This window comes from Nomascus leucogenys, chromosome 13 (assembly GCF_006542625.1).
Source record: "Nomascus leucogenys isolate Asia chromosome 13, Asia_NLE_v1, whole genome shotgun sequence".
Classification (NCBI taxonomy): domain Eukaryota; kingdom Metazoa; phylum Chordata; class Mammalia; order Primates; family Hylobatidae; genus Nomascus; species Nomascus leucogenys.
The window spans coordinates 4,239,898-4,256,215 of record NC_044393.1 but is presented as its reverse complement, the minus strand read 5'-3'; the positions used below and the strand labels follow the sequence as shown (position 1 = coordinate 4,256,215).

Below are 16,318 nucleotides of genomic sequence, written 5' to 3'. Positions count from 1 at the left end.
ATTCTAAAATTTATATAGAAGCTCAAAACATCTATAATTTCCAAAACAATATTTTAAAAAACCACAATGTTGGAAGACTTATACTAACCACAAATCTACCATAATCAAAACAGTGTGCTACTGACATAAAGAAAAGCAGACCTATGATAAATAGAACAGATTGGAGGACCAAGAAATAGACACTATTACAGAGTCATGATTTTCAACAAAGAAACCAAAGAAATCCAGTGGAAAAGAAAAGCCTTTACAGCAAATAATCCTGTAATAACTGCATATCTATATGAAAAAACGAACCTCCAATGTCTACATCATACCTTAATCAAATATTAATTTGAGATTATAATACTCCTAAACATAAAAGCTACAATTATAATTTTTTTGTGGAAAAATAATAGAACATCTTAGTGATTTAAGAGTCGACAAAAATTTCTTGGGTCACAGAAAGCAATAACCATAAAAATAGATCAAGTAGATTTCAAAATTTAAAACTGCTCACCAGATATCATTAAGAAAATGAATAAGCAAGATACAATTTTGGAGAAAACAGAACATATATATGTCAATGGATTGGAATCTAGGATACCTAAGAACTAGATAGTCCAATAAAAAATGAACAAAATATTTAAAATATATACTTTACAAAGGAAAATATATGAATGGCCAGAAAGCACATGAAAAAGTGCTCAGTATTACTAGTCATTAGAAAAATGCAAACAAAAAACATAATGAGATACTATTAAATGTCTATTGAAATGACTAAAATATGTCTTAATATCTAAATTTGTAATAATACTAGTCTGATTTTGTCCACTAGTGTTATGCAGTTCCAGTTATAGGACTGGAGAAACCGGATATTCAGATTTAATCAAGCAAATGGGATGGAAGGTCAGGAGCCTTGAACATAGAGACAAGAATGACAAACTGGATCACTGGTTTTAGACTAGACAGGGAAGGAAGTAAGTACAGGGGTAGAGCTGGGAGATTAGTAGGGAAACATGGGATCAAGGTATTTGATGAATTTCTGAATGTGAACATCTGAAAATACTGATTTTGCTTTCATTAGTCTGTTTTCTTAACCCAGAAAGATGTAACATTTGTTCCATATGGTAAGAATTAAGAAAATTATTAGAAAAAAACAAGTTTAATACCTTCAATGCTGTATATTTGTACTTTTTCCTCTGGCACAGTAACTGCTTCCCATTGATGGTCCTTAAATTTAAAAGCAGGTTTTGGCCATAAATAATTTATTTCTGATTTACAGTTTCTTTAAACATCAAATTTTAAGTTACATGAACTATCAATTTTTTTTTGCTAGTCACTAAGTAACTAGTTTATATAACACCTTTCTTGCTCCACCAATTAACTACATATTACACATGTTACATTTAATGTATTTGTTCATTCTTAAAACGAAATGATTTTGACAATTTCCTATCCTTAACCAAAAATAATAATGACTGTTAATATTATATTTATTAGAGGATACCCTTTTTAAAAATGTTACCAAGTCTTTTTATGTTTTCTTTGAAATATTTTATGAAGTCATACTCATTCCTCAATTCCACTCCTACTACCTATTCCGGGTCCTGTAACCACAATACTCATTAACTGATTGTCCTTGGATTTAAACATGAATGCGCATGAATAATAACCTAAAATGTTTGCCCCAAGTATTTTCATTGAAAATTTGTATAACTGAATGATACTGAATTCACAAAGTCATAGTAAAAATTAAATACCGTTCCTGGCCAGGCACGGTGGCTCACGCCTGTAATCCCAGGACTTTGGGAGGCCAAGGCAGGCAGATCACAAGGTCAGGAGATCGAGACCATCCTGGCTAACATGGTGAAACCCCGTCTCTACTAAAAATACAAAAAAAAAAATTAGCCGGGCATGGTGACAGGCGCCTGTAGTTCCAGCTACTCGGAGGCTGAGGCAGGAGAATGGCGTGAACCCGGGAGGCAGAGCTTGCAGTGAGCCAAGATGGCACCACTGCACTCCAGCCTGGGCAACAGAGGGAGACTCCGTCTCAAACAAAACAAAACAAAACTAAACTAAATACTTTTGTTATTTAAGGACAACTCATTCCCAAGAAATTCCTTTAAATCCTTATTATTTTCACTAATTCCCTTCTCTTCTATACCTTAATTGAAACCAGTCATACCCTGATGACATCACTACCTTTATCCCTTACCTCAAAACCTCAGGATCAGGAGGAAAGGGATGGTATTCTAATTTTTCACCAAGGCTTTGAGCAGCCTCATATTTCTCTGTGTGTAAAAAACTTGCTCCTTTGAGGAATATCTCGGCTGGCATACTCTATTCCCAATAATTGTTATCATCTACCAACTTAAAACTGATTCTTTATATATCAAGGCACTTAGTTCACTTTTAAAAAAACATACATAATGGCAATTTTCAAACAGATTTTAAATCAGAAATCATAGTATTATAAACCCAAAATATGCCCTTACCCAGATTCAACAGTTATCAATATGTTGTAGCAATTTTGTTCCATTTTCACCTCCCACTCTCCCTCCATTATACTCCTTCCTCCTCTTGACCTCAATTTTTTCCTTCAACCTCTCCCTATCTGCCCTTCACCATCAATTTATGAAAGCTCTTATCCTTAATATACCCAACAAAAACCCCTACATTGAATCCACATGTCACGCTCTTTCCTTAACTTGATGTCTTTACTTCCTTAACAAATATTTTAACTTTCTAGGAATGCCTAAACTCTTTATCATGTAAGTGAAACTGCTCTTTCATGGGTTACCAGTTTTTATTTAACCTCACCTCTCAGGAATATTTCACTGTGTTGATCGTTTCCTCTCATAAAACTTCCTTTCCTTTGTCATCTATTACACTATACCCTTTTAATTTGTTCCCTTTTGGCTGATTCTTCAAGTATCCTTCTGGCTAAAATCTCTTTTACTTATCCTGTAGAAATTTGTTTTTCATAGTTCTTTCATATAGGCACTCATTAAAACCCATGGTTCTGTCATTTATATACAGATAGCTTCTATATCTCTACTTATGGCTCAATTTCCATCCAGCTACCCAAATTTTAGTAATCCTTCCTTTTTAAAAATTACAAACAAATCACCAAGTTTGCTCAGTTCTGTCTCAAGTCTTTCTGGATTCTATCAATTTCCATCCATGCCCATTGTTATATCTCAAAACCATCCCACAATTATTTCTCATCTGGATTATTGCAAAAGCCTCCTAACTGCCTCTAGTCTTTTTCCTTTTTATCCATTCTTCCCAGTCTATTTTTGTCCATTTCCCCTACCAGGGGGTATCTTTTACACAAATGAGTTCTCCAATGCCTAGTACATACGTGACACATAGTTCTCAATAGATATTCATTGAACTGATGTTACCTCCTACTTAAAATCTTCCTTTGGCTCCACACTCCCTATATTTTTCCAATCCCCTATGCCCTTTGTACATCTTTCAATTCTTTCAATGTTCCGTTTACTCATTCTTGCAACAAACATGAGCCATAGAATAGCTATAATCTTATACTCTATGCAGGAAAGCAGACAACAAACAACAAATAAACAAAATGATTTTAAATAATAACTACTATAAAGGAAATAAGACAATGTGGAATAATGTGGCTGTGAGGCTACTTTATATTGAGTAACCTGAGAATACTCTATGAGAAGGCAACATTTGTGCTTAAATCTAAACGGAAAGAACTAAGATGCAAGGACCTGGAGGAAGTGGTCTATGCAGAAGAACTAAGAAGTAGAAAGACCTAAGATGGGCATAATCTGTGTTAGAGAAATAGAAAAATAAATGTGACTGGAACATAGTCATCATAGAAAATATATGAAATATCAGAGAAACAGCCAGAGACCAGGCCACAAAAAGCCTTGTATGCCATGTCAGAGAGACAGAAGAAGGATTCAAGGAGCCACTGTGGAGAATGGCTTTTACGGAGAGCAAGAGAGAATAAAGGGATAACATACTACAGCTACGGAAATTCAGAAGAGAGAAGATTCTAAATATAGTTTTGGAAAGAAGAGTCCCCCAGCATCTTGATCAGTGTCTGGAACACACTGGGCATTAAATACTTATAAATGCATTTTATACTTTCCCTATCATGTATACTGCTATAGTGTAATTGCTTATTTTTCTTTTTCTTTTTTTTTTTTTTTTTTTTTTTTTGAGACAGAGTCTCCCACTGTCGCCCAGGCTGGAGTGCAGCGGCCCGATCTCGGCTCACTGCAAGCTTCGCCTCCCGGGTTCACGCCATTCTCCTGCCTCAGCCTCCCGAGTAGCTGGGACTACAGGTGCCTGCCACCACGCCTGGCTTATTTTTGTATTTTTAGTAGAGGCGGAGTTTCACCATGTTTAATTCCTTATTTTCTTATCTCAATAATCCATTAGACCAAGCTGAATGAAGGAACACTGCCCTATTTATTTCCTTTATAGTAGTTACTGCTATTTAATAACAATACTTTTCTCCCAGAACGAAATTCTATTAGGCTGGTGCAAAAGTAATTGCAGTTTCTGCCATTGAAAGTAATGGCAAGAACCGCAATTACTTTTGCACCTGCCTAAGTAGCTCCTCGAAAAAAAATCAGCTTGAAACACTCCTACAAATCCTGCAGGAGAAATACACTAATGGAAACTGTCAGTGCCCCTGAGAAGCAGTGCTAGTCATTGGAACTCAATTTTAAGCATTCTAAGAAGGTACTTTAAAATAAAAAGCAACAAAGGCATGTGGAAATCCTAAAAGGCATTTGGTTAATGTTCATCTATAAAATGTTTACCTGGAACAAATAGCAGGATTCTATAAGAAACAGATGAGAAAGACTAAAGCCTTATTATAATATCACCAGCCACAACCAGATTAGTAAATGCTGATCAACTCTTACTCTGATTTTGGCAAACGGACTACATAGTTTGAGCTAAATGTATGCAAATGTATTAAATATGAGGTGGTAGCTATTAGAAATAATGGCTCAAGGATTTTCCTCAGGTAAAAAATATGCAGGTCAGCAGAAAATATGCCACCTATTTGGAAGATCTGAGCACAGCTATGATAAAGCATAGGAAGAAAAAAAATTAACTCCCAATCAAGTCCTATTTCCAAAGAGAAGATTTTATGAATGATTAAGTTAGGACCACTTGTCACTGCCTGTTAATAATATTTTCAACAGAATGCCACTGTATTTGAGTAACTGTTCCCCTTTCTAAAGTCAATTCACTTTATGTGAAATAAAATTTTAACTGTCATAAATTAACATTTATTTTTGAAAAGCTTATGTTAAAAAATTAGTATTAAAACAGCATTATTTTTCTCACACAATAAAACATCAGAAGTAATTTTCATTTATAACTAGCTTGGTAGGTTGCTATGCTAATCAAACTACTAGAGCTAATGTTAAAATCTATGTAAAGACTGGCTAGAACATATAAAGAAATCCACATTCTTAAAGTAAGTAAAAATCTTATATATACATATACACAAAGAATAATACCAAGCAAATGAAACTTACATCATTATCTCCAGCAATGTAGAATGAGAGAGTCTGACTCCCAAGATTAAAATCAATCCAAAATTCCTCAAGTTTTTCATCTGATGGTATTTGCAGCTAATAAAATAAACATACGAAACTGGAATATACAATGATTTTAGAAATAATAGACAATTATGATGTTATATTCATGGCTAAAGAAAGCAAAGCTAGAAGGAGAGAGAAGAGAAAGAACAGACAAGTATAATATTTAGATAAATTTAAAAACAATCAAATGAAATGCTTTAATATTTTATAAAAAAATCAACTATCTCCAAGAAATCATGAATATTCCAAGTGCTAATAAAGGTTGAAAGTACTAGTTTGAATAGATTCATACATGATAAATCAATAACAGTCTTAAGGAAACAGGAGAAAAATTGGACTACAGCCTTTTTCAGTTATTCTTGGCAATGAATATGCTGTTCCATAAAATTTCTCCTGGTTTCACTGTCAGATACAGAACACCAGACCAGCTATATTCATGATCTAATTACAATTATTTTTAGTGTTCTTATTCATTTTTAACTCATAATTCACTTGACTATCAAAATTCATGCAATAACTAAAATAATGTGTTAAATTAAAATTTTACCTCATATTTATCAAGAAATGCTGATAAACAAGGAAATGTAAAGACCCTGAAATAAAAAGTAGTTTAAGAAAAAAATAAATAAGCTTTCACAGCATAATCTTGTCCAGTAATAGAAATCATGCCTAGAATCAAAAGGAAATCAGGCAGTGGTCATAATAATTGAAATAAAATCATATTTCCCTCTTTAATACTTTTCAAAATACATGTTTAGTGGACATTTATGTAGAGAAAATCATATTACTTTGAGGATACTACTCAATCTACCATTTTGACTAAAATGATTGCACCAAATGTTTTTGTGTGTGATACGGTTTGGTTCTGAGTCCCCACCCAAATCTCGTCTTGAATGGTACTGTCATAATTCCCACGTGTCGTGTGAGGGAACTGGTAGGAGATAACTGAATCATGAGGGCAGTTTCTCCCACACTGTTCTTGTGGTAGTGAGTAAGTCTCACAAGATCTGATGGTTTTATCAGGGCTTTCCACTTTTGCATCTTCCTCATTCTCTCTTTGCCTGCTGCTATCCACGTAAGATGGGACTTGCTCCTCCTTGCCTTCCGCCAGGATTGTGAGGCTTCCCCAGCCACGTGGAACTTTAAGTCCAATTAAATCTCTTTCTTTTGTAAATGTCTCAGTCTCCAGTATGTCTTTATCAGCAGTATGAAAACAGACTAATACAGTGTGCTACCAAATATGAGCAGTTTCCTAATTTAGCTTATTAATATGTTTCCATAGAACTTAAGAATACAAGTGAATAATTACATTAAAAATGGTTAAATTCACAGAATGCTTTCTTAGATACTATTTTACATATTTAGCATATTATCTCATTTAATCTACATCACAAACATATGAGATAGTTATTAACATTATATAACAGCTAAGGAAACTGAGGCATGTAAGGTTAAATAATTTGCCCAATATTAGAACAGGAAGAGAGGAACTTATGATTCAAATCCAGGTAATATGACTCCTTGTACAACCCTTACAATGCCGTTAATTTCTTTAGTAAGTAAAATAAATGTGAACTCATTCATCCAATAATTATGTTGAACATCTATGAGGTGCCAGGCATTGCAAATTCTGTTTTTCTGTCATTATAAAAAAATGATTAAAATTTACATTACATATCCTTTCATGCCCCTCAGAAAGATCCTACTTACCATATGTTAATTATAAAGGAAGATGATTTGTTTGCTATATATTTACATTCCAGTATGTGGATAAAGGAGATGATTCAAGTAATAAATATGTCTAGATTTTTATTATCCCTCAAACATTAATAATGGATATGCAACTCAGAAATATAGTAAGCCAATTTTGAACATCTAAAGTTATTAATATGAATTAAACAGAAATGAACTTTTCCCTCTAAAAAGTACAAAATAAAACAAGGCCAGTGCAGAATTATTTCAGATTACTGGTGTAGTAATTTGCTAAAATCATGTTATTGTTTTAAATTATCTATGCACATTCTACACTCCAACATAGTGTAGAGAACAAGAACAAATAGGGTTAAATTTATAAAGATGCAACACTGGGTGCTCACTCTTGAGCTCTATTTGACAGTAAATGGTTGTATCTTGCATTAAGTTTACCTTCTTTTGTCTCCAAGCATGCCATTTACAAGGTTGAGAAATATCCTGCAATCCTAATTTTAAAGAGAAATACTTTTAAAAATCATAATAATTTTAAAAAATTCACGAATTTCTGTTATTGTTATACAACTTACTGTTTCAAATTCAGAGTCCTTAATTCTTTTAAATGCCTTAGCAATAAAATCCATTGAAAACCACTGATGTGCCAGTTCTTGTCTTTGTTTTTCTGTGGTCATTCTACATAAAGCTTCTACAATGCCTACCTGTAAGTCATAATCTATTAAAAAAATAGTTAATGTTTGATTTATAATTATGAAAATTAAGTTTATAAAAGACCATATATTTTACAAGGTATTAGAATAAGCAAGAGAAATAAGAATATATTAATGTAATTGATTAACCTATTAATATTGTCTTCTTATAGATTAGAAATATCTCATCATTTGAGGAATTAACACAGCCCAAATAACAAGTGTGCCAACAGAAGAAATAAGTGAAATTTTAAAAAATTTTAAGAGACTTCTAAATATTCAGACACTGCTATTTATTATTAGAGATAGAAAATGCAAAGTAACCCACACAGTTGTCTATAAGTTACAAAATCTGTTTTCCTCTTGTGTAACATGTTTATAGTTATCCCAGAGTACTTTAAACCATGATTTATTCTACATGTAAATCACCATATTAAAATTCATTCACAAAAAGCTTAGAAAATAAATTTTATTTTAATAAACACATTGTTTAAAAACAAATCCATCAATACCAAGAATATTAGACACCCTAATTTCATAAAAAATCTGAGGAATTTCTTAGCACAAGTAGTTCAGGTCTATTGAAAAATTAAGCCATTATATTAAGCTATTAATTTAAGCTTTATTAATTAAGCTATTATATTAAGCTATTATATTAAGCTATTAATTTAAGCTATTATATTAAGCTATATAATTCCTAAGTCTACCATTAGGCACAAATTGTATGTATCTAACGCCTACTGTCAAATTATTTTTGTCCCAAAGACAAATTTCATTTATATTTATTAAAAATTGCTTAATCGTACCTAAAGTTTATAATTCCCTCAGTCTCACATTGCTATGCTAATATTTTAATTAAAAAGATCCTATCTGCTATTCATAAATATGGAATAATTTTAGATTTTGAAAAGATATACTTACCTCCAGCATCTAAAATCCTTTCTCCCATACTACTCCTGTGAATTAAAATAACAGATTACAAAATGGACCAGTATCAATTAAATAGGAAGTCCACATGTTTAGGAGGAAAAGAAACTTCACAAAAATTTACAACTGGCTAATATCACTGACTTTTGCAGAAATTATATACATACACTAAATTATATTAAAAAGCTGCAACAGTTTATCAGTTTCATTATTAATGCAAACTCATGGTTGACTGTCTTATAAAACATTCTTATTGATTTTAAGAATAAAAACAATATAGTACAGATTATTACATGAGAATTAACATTTCTTGGTTAGAGAGTATTTTCCGGGCATCTTGAGGCATTTTGTCAAGCATGGCATTCATTTTTTTTATTATCTAGAAAAGAAAAAAAGATAATGCATTAACTTTATATTCAGTGAAACACTATTTAGAGAAATATTCTAGGCACATAAATTTAGAAGCTTATTTTTTTCTTAATCACTGAGTTTTATTATGGGAATGGAGTAGGATGGAGGAAAGAATACATAAAGTACAAAATAGGCCAGGCATGGTGGCTCACTATAATACCAGCACTTTGGGAGGTCGAGGCGGGCGGATCACTTGATGTCAGGAGTTCGAGATCAGCCTGGCCAACATAGTGAAACCCTGTCTCTACCAAAAATACAAAAATTAGCTGTGCATGGTAACGCGCGCCTGTAATCCCAGCTACTCAGGAGGGAGGCAGGAGAAGTGCTTGAACCTGGGAGGCAGAGGTTGCAGTGAGCTGAGATTGCGCCACTGCACTCCAGCCTGGGCAGATAGAGCAAGACTCTCTCAAAAAAATAAAAACAATAAAGTATAAAATAATGAATATAAAAACAACATAAACTATAGAATATCAAAAATAGAATATAACATGACTCCAGTACTTAAAGCACTTGTACTTTTTGCAATAAGACTTATATTTATTTTAACTCCATTATAAGATCTGAGGAAGCCAAAAAATGTTACTTTATTAATTTTGTTCTTATGATTATAGCACATGTACACACATACATATACTAATACAGATTATTTTTAGCATTTAAATACTTAAGCACCCTGAAAATCTGGTTGGTATAATTTATTTCCATTTGAGCTATATGCATACATAAGCCCATATGGTTATAAATTTTCAGTAAGTATTTAGGAAATATGTCAGGCAATAGATTAAGATGATAGAAATATACTCCAAGCTAAGTAATTTAGTCCTACATGAAATACATTTTCATTTTAATTGCTATTGATTTTCTTCACGTTCTCATTTTTAGTTTTTAAAACACAAATAAATGACTTTACCTCTTGCTGAATACAAATATTCACTCTTGAGTCAATAACCAGGGAACAAATGCGAGGTACGAAACTTTCCACTACTTGCTTTTTACCTGAATAAAAGTGTTAAATTATTGATAAATGTCCATTTCAAATCTTCTTAACTGTCAGTCTTTTCTTATAAGAGTTAGTGGAAAGGGGCCAGGCATGGTAACTCAGGCCTATAATCCTAGCACTTTGGAAGGCCCAGATAGGTAGACTGCTTGAGCCCAGGAGTTTGAGACCAGCCTGGGCAACATGGCAAAATCCTGTCTGTACAAAAATTAGCTGGGCACCTGTAATCCCAGCTACATGGCAGGCTGAGGTGGGAGAATCACCTGAGCCCAGGAGGTCAAAGCTGCAGTGAGCCGTGATCGTGCCACTGTACTCCAGCCTGGGTGACAGAGACCCTGTCTCAAAAAATAAAAATTAATAAATACAGAGTTAGTGGAAAGGATATACCTACTGCAGTTCAGAAGAAGGCCCACCAGGGCTTGGGGATGAGAAAGAATGAAATTAAGTCCTAATTCTATTTGGCCTTGCAAAAAACACCACTCAACAAATCTGACTGATTTTAATACTGTCAAGGGACAACTCTAGATCTAGTTTCTAACTGCAGGCACATAAGGAGGTATTTATTTATTTTTTTGATTAAATATAGTTCAAAATTGAAAACTTCAATTCTAAGGCTTTTACCAAAACTGACCTCATTAATTTTTAGTTATAAATCAAAAATTTTTATACCCATAAAGACCAACACATCTTAACCCCAATGAAGTTCTAAATGATGTGAGCCACTTTTAGGTTAACGCATTTTTGAAAGATGAGGCTTTATCAATACTAAGTGTATTCAGAGGCATGTGTACATGCTGTTTCATGATGCAAATTTTAAAAATAAGTTTAAACAATGGAAATACTGTAAAAACAAATGTACAATTTTCCAAAGTGACTGCATAAAAAGAAAAAAGTACTCAGATGAAAAGATACAATTATTTACTTTAAACATCAGGTGGATCACTTCACAATTGCTGGTGCTTTAGGATCGTTTTTTCCCTAAAAACTTAAAAATTTAGACTACATTGTTATGTAGCAAAAACAATCAATGAAGAGGTAGGATTAATTATTAAATCAATGGCAATCTGTTTAAAACTTTTGGGCTCTGAAGACAGCAAGTACCTTTATTTATAAATAATTCACCAGCCTCACTGACCAATCCTAGGTAAGTCTTCTTCAATCAACACATAGCTAAAATAACTTGGATCTGATTGCTTGGCACAAGCAGGCCACAAGTCAAAGAATGAGTAGGAACATATTCTGTATTCTCAGTTTACTATTGAAAATTTGTTCCATTAGATCAAAGGTTGGCAAACTATGGCCCACAAACTAAATGCAACTCACCGCCTGTTTTTGCATGACTGTATTACTCACCAGCAAGTGCTCTGTGAAAACTATTTGAATCTATCATGTTTTATTAAAACAGTAGTGTCAAAGGTGAACATCGTTCACTCTCATCAGCTTAGCCATGGTCAGTTATTTGAATTTTTGTCAGAAGCAGAAGCTGAGTATTCGGACTTTCCCTACCACACAGCAGTCCAATGGCAGTGGGGTTTTATTGTGACTTTTTGATATCCAGCACCAAGACTGAAATTTTTCTGAACAAGAACTGTCCTCAACCTTTATTACTGAATACTGAATGGCTCTGGTAATTAGCACTGGCTGCAGAGTTGACAATGTTTCTAAATGAATTTGGCACAAAATTACAAGACAAAATAATGCTTGCATCATGAACTTAACACTGCAGTGAAGTCATTCTGATAACTAAGGTGATCTGAAAGGCAAGTAATGCTATGCTGCTTTATACACTTCACAGACTGTCAAAAGTTAAAACAGGAAGCGACATCTCCATTTCCACACAAATTTGCAGGGAATATATTTTTTCCAAACTCCAACTACAGGTCTAGCAGTGTTTTTGGGCTTTGTTGTAAGTACAAAGGAAATTTCCACATTTCAAAATCCATTTAATTGTGCAACTGGGAAGCTTCCACATAACCTTCAATTGGAAGTGATTAATTTGCAATGCAATGACATTCTAAAATGCAAATGTTAAGAACCTAACAATTCTATTAATGCCTTTCAAGTGATGAACACGCTCAATTAAAAGCATGCTTATGCACTGATATCAGTATTTGGCATTGTCTGCATGAAAAGCCATTTTCTAATGTGACATACATAAAACCTCATTATAGATAGGGATTAACAAATGAACATTTACAATCAATTTTGAAAACAGAACACTCTGAACCCTAATTAAATGAAATGTTATTCTCTCACAAAAAGAATGCAAGTTTCATTATTAGATCTATATTACAAAAAATTGTACAACTATATTTTCAGTGGCATCAATAAATTATTTGTAGAAATTTGTTTTTCTTTCTTGTTATACAAGTACCTACATAATATTCTTAATTGTTTTTCTCTTGGACTACAAAGTCTAAAATATTTACTATCTGGCCCTTTATAGTAAAAGTTTGTTGATCCTTGAATCAGATAATGAGTTCTTAACACTAGGACAATACAATGAGAATTGTAAAATTATACTAAAACTCTAACAGTAATTTATTGTTCCAATAGAAAATAAGTATTATACCTTCATCACTGACATCATGTATGACCTGAAAAAAAGTGAATAATATTTAATTTACAAGTTACTATATATTACAAACCATTACAATATTATAAACCATTACAAATGGTATTGAAATGACAGATTACATTTTAACTCATAGCATAATTACTTTTTACTAACTAACCATTTAATTATATTTACCAGAATAAATGCTTTATACCGTCTGAATAGACCAATCCAACCAAGTCACCAACCAATCTGTTAGTGACTTTTAGGCTCAGGGCACACAGAACACAAATTGTTTTTTAAATAAACACATGCTTTATAAACATCAGTGTAATCAACGTGATTTTTACCAGCAGAAGATCAACTAAGTCTTCTATCATATTTAGAACAGCCTCATCTTTTGAATTTCCTTGACTCTGAATAATCTCCTTGGATTTTTCAAACCAGGCAACCATGTAAAAAAAAAAAGGAATGAACTTATTACTTTGAGTTCCATTTTAATAATTTTAAGAATGTACTTATCTATCTTTGCATAAACAGTAAACCTAGGAATAAAGACACATCAAAATTAAAATTTTAGTGTTGTATCAAAATAAATTCAAGTTTTTAAGGATCCTCCTTGTTTTTTTTTTAAACTATCTTTTCCCATTGTTTAAAATGGGAATAGATGAAGTTAATTTTGATTCCATGTAGAAGATCCTTATTTCCCCTTCAAATTTCTAGTTAGGGTACATTTATTATAATAGAAGGAAGTAAATTATCACAATTTAGACCATTTTGATATTGTTACTATATGAAAAGTTTTCATATTATTTTACCTTAATTCAGATATTTGAGTACATACATCTCAGATACTATTCTAGGTGCCAATAATGTAGCAATGAACAAAAGAGACAAAAATCAATATCCTACATCCTAGCATAGGAGACAAACAATATAAAAACAAAAAATGAAGTTAGATAATAAGAAGAGTTAAAGAGACAGTAAAGCAAGTAAAGGCCTTAGGGAGCTTAAACTCACATGATTATCAAGGAGTCTGTACAGTTTTCTTGTGATCTTTATATTTGTAACATATATCACAAGCTATAGAAATGTTTTATTCCCAACATTGTACATAAAGTTCCTAAATTTATTTTCAACAATTTGGATAATTTCTTATTAGAAAGCATATCTTTTATAATATTTCATTCACATGAATATGTTACATATTCTATACTTATCTTTTGTATTAGTCCTTGTTTTATCATTGTTAGAAGTCCAGCTTGCCCCAATACACTGATATTTTTGCCACATCTTCCAACAGAAACCAAAATGGCTGAAACATTGTGGATATCCTCTTTATTAAGTTCCTGAAATAAAAGGTATACATTAAAATTTCTGTAAACACAAAACAGTATGAAATAGACATTGTACAAGGAGTGTTACACACATATTTTAATCTTCACAAATCCTGAAAGATGGTCATTTTAATCATCTCTATATTGCAACAGATGAAAATGTGGTTTAAGAATGTGACCTGCCCAAAGCCATACAGTCAGGGAATGACAAACTCAGGACAAAAATGGAAATCTGTATAAATCCAAGAAACTTTATACTATGATACAATGAATCAGCAACTTTCCATTCTAAAAAGCTCCATGTATTTAACTAACAGAAACAAGAAATTTTTATTCAATTTCTTGGATTCATAATGAATCTCAGATACTGGGGTGGGGGGATTATCAATAATCACCTTTTCTCATGTATGAAAATGCCTTAAATATGATCAATTAAATTCAAAGTTCGGGGTGATTTTTCTATGTTTTAGTTTTGACAGAAGTAGGCATTGTCTATGTAACATCAAGTATACACTGATAGGTTTTTTTAAAAATCTATCAACTTGTTTAAACTTCAAAGAGCTAAAGTATTTTTTCCCCAGTTTCAGTCACAGTTAATAGTAAAGCCCATGTGAACACATATTTTTGTATATTTGATTTGGGAAATGGCATTCCAATGTGTTGAGATTCCTCAAACAAACAAACAATAATAAGCAAATGGTGAAATAAGCATTTATTTATGTAATTATAACTGAGCTTGCCCAAGCCTATTCATTTTTTTTCTAATGGAGTACTTCCTTCTAAAACTAGAGTTCTATCTAATAATTGTAACAATCATTCAGCAAAAATGAATATTTACCCTGCGTATAAGGTTGTCCACCTTGTGGAAAAACTGTTTGCTGCATTTAATCTTCACATCTTCACAAATATCAATTTGTAAAAGTGTTTTCAAAGGTTTGAAATCATTTTTTCTTAAAGCATCATCAATGCATTTTTCCAACTGCTAGAGAAATATATTTAATGGCACATGCTGTATCAAAACCAAAATTACCTTATGCAATCTAGTAATTTGAGAACTGTTTTCACATGAAAACTCTCAAATGAACTCATAAAATATTAATTCACTTATTTTTTAAAAATATGGCCACTATTAAATTTGGAACAACTGAATTAGAAATTACATTTCTTTGATAATAAGACTGATTAGAAAAAAATATTTTACTAATATTTCCAATTCATATATTTTATTACTAAGGTCACCTTTATGTCAACCTCAACAGAAACTTGATGAAAAAAGCAAAAAAGCTTTAAAGTAATGAATACTTAAACCATGAATAAAAGCCTAGCATACCTGACTACTAATCTCTTAACAGGGTTTAACTAGTAAAGAAAAAAATACATAAAGACAGGCAAAAGCACCTTTTAGAAATTATGCCAACTAACATAACTTAAGCATTACCATTATATAATATTTATAACATTAATAAAATCTGTCATCTTGCTCTTAAAGTACAACTTCATTAATAACAAATGTTCATACTACAACTGATCACTAAACAGGTTTGGCTGTGAACTGCATACATGTTGAATAGATTATTAACACTTACACTTTACCTAAATACACAATATCTTAATCTCTAAAACTTAATACAAAAATATCCAAGCATAAATTATGCATAAATCAGCGCATAATTCTTTTCAATGTAAAAGGTAGGTATAAAGAATCAGCATTTTTAATACTTTATAAATATTCTTAATATAGCTTTTGCAAACATCTACTGAATACATGAAAGAACACTTTATTTAAACTATTCTTGACCATTTCATAAAAACATGTAAGCTTTGTCACTGCTAAAAACATAGCACTGAATACCTAAAAGTAAACAAAAAGTGATTTTCGGAATTAAAATACTTACTTTTGGTCTAGGACTACATACCTGGAGATCTGGTCTCATTGGCATTTTGACTTCATTTAAAAAAAAAAAAGCAAGACAAAATAAACACCTATAAAAGAAAGCATATATTTTCTGTATCTCACAATCTGTTTCATGTGTTTAACAGTTTAAATATCTTACACACATAAATATGCATTTGTTATTTATACCACAGGCAATATTGTTTAACTTCCTCAC

General features: G+C 32.0%; 1 protein-coding gene across 1 annotated transcript in view; it reads right to left on the bottom strand.

The window, feature by feature from the left end:
* SYCP2 (synaptonemal complex protein 2) overlaps positions 1–16,318 on the bottom strand; it is a 59,035-nt gene extending 42,717 nt beyond the window's left edge. Inside the window, exons 1-13 of the mRNA XM_030825452.1 lie at positions 16,124–16,318; positions 15,046–15,189; positions 14,091–14,219; positions 13,221–13,325; positions 12,886–12,910; positions 10,227–10,312; positions 9,199–9,284; positions 8,900–8,934; positions 7,862–8,004; positions 7,728–7,780; positions 6,130–6,175; positions 5,517–5,612; positions 1,149–1,209 (exon numbers count right to left, since the gene is read on the bottom strand). Of these exons, the coding sequence (XP_030681312.1) occupies positions 1,149–1,209; positions 5,517–5,612; positions 6,130–6,175; positions 7,728–7,780; positions 7,862–8,004; positions 8,900–8,934; positions 9,199–9,284; positions 10,227–10,312; positions 12,886–12,910; positions 13,221–13,325; positions 14,091–14,219; positions 15,046–15,189; positions 16,124–16,147 (1,033 nt within the window). The 5' untranslated portion in view covers positions 16,148–16,318. The remainder of the gene's footprint in view (positions 1–1,148; positions 1,210–5,516; positions 5,613–6,129; positions 6,176–7,727; positions 7,781–7,861; positions 8,005–8,899; positions 8,935–9,198; positions 9,285–10,226; positions 10,313–12,885; positions 12,911–13,220; positions 13,326–14,090; positions 14,220–15,045; positions 15,190–16,123) is intronic.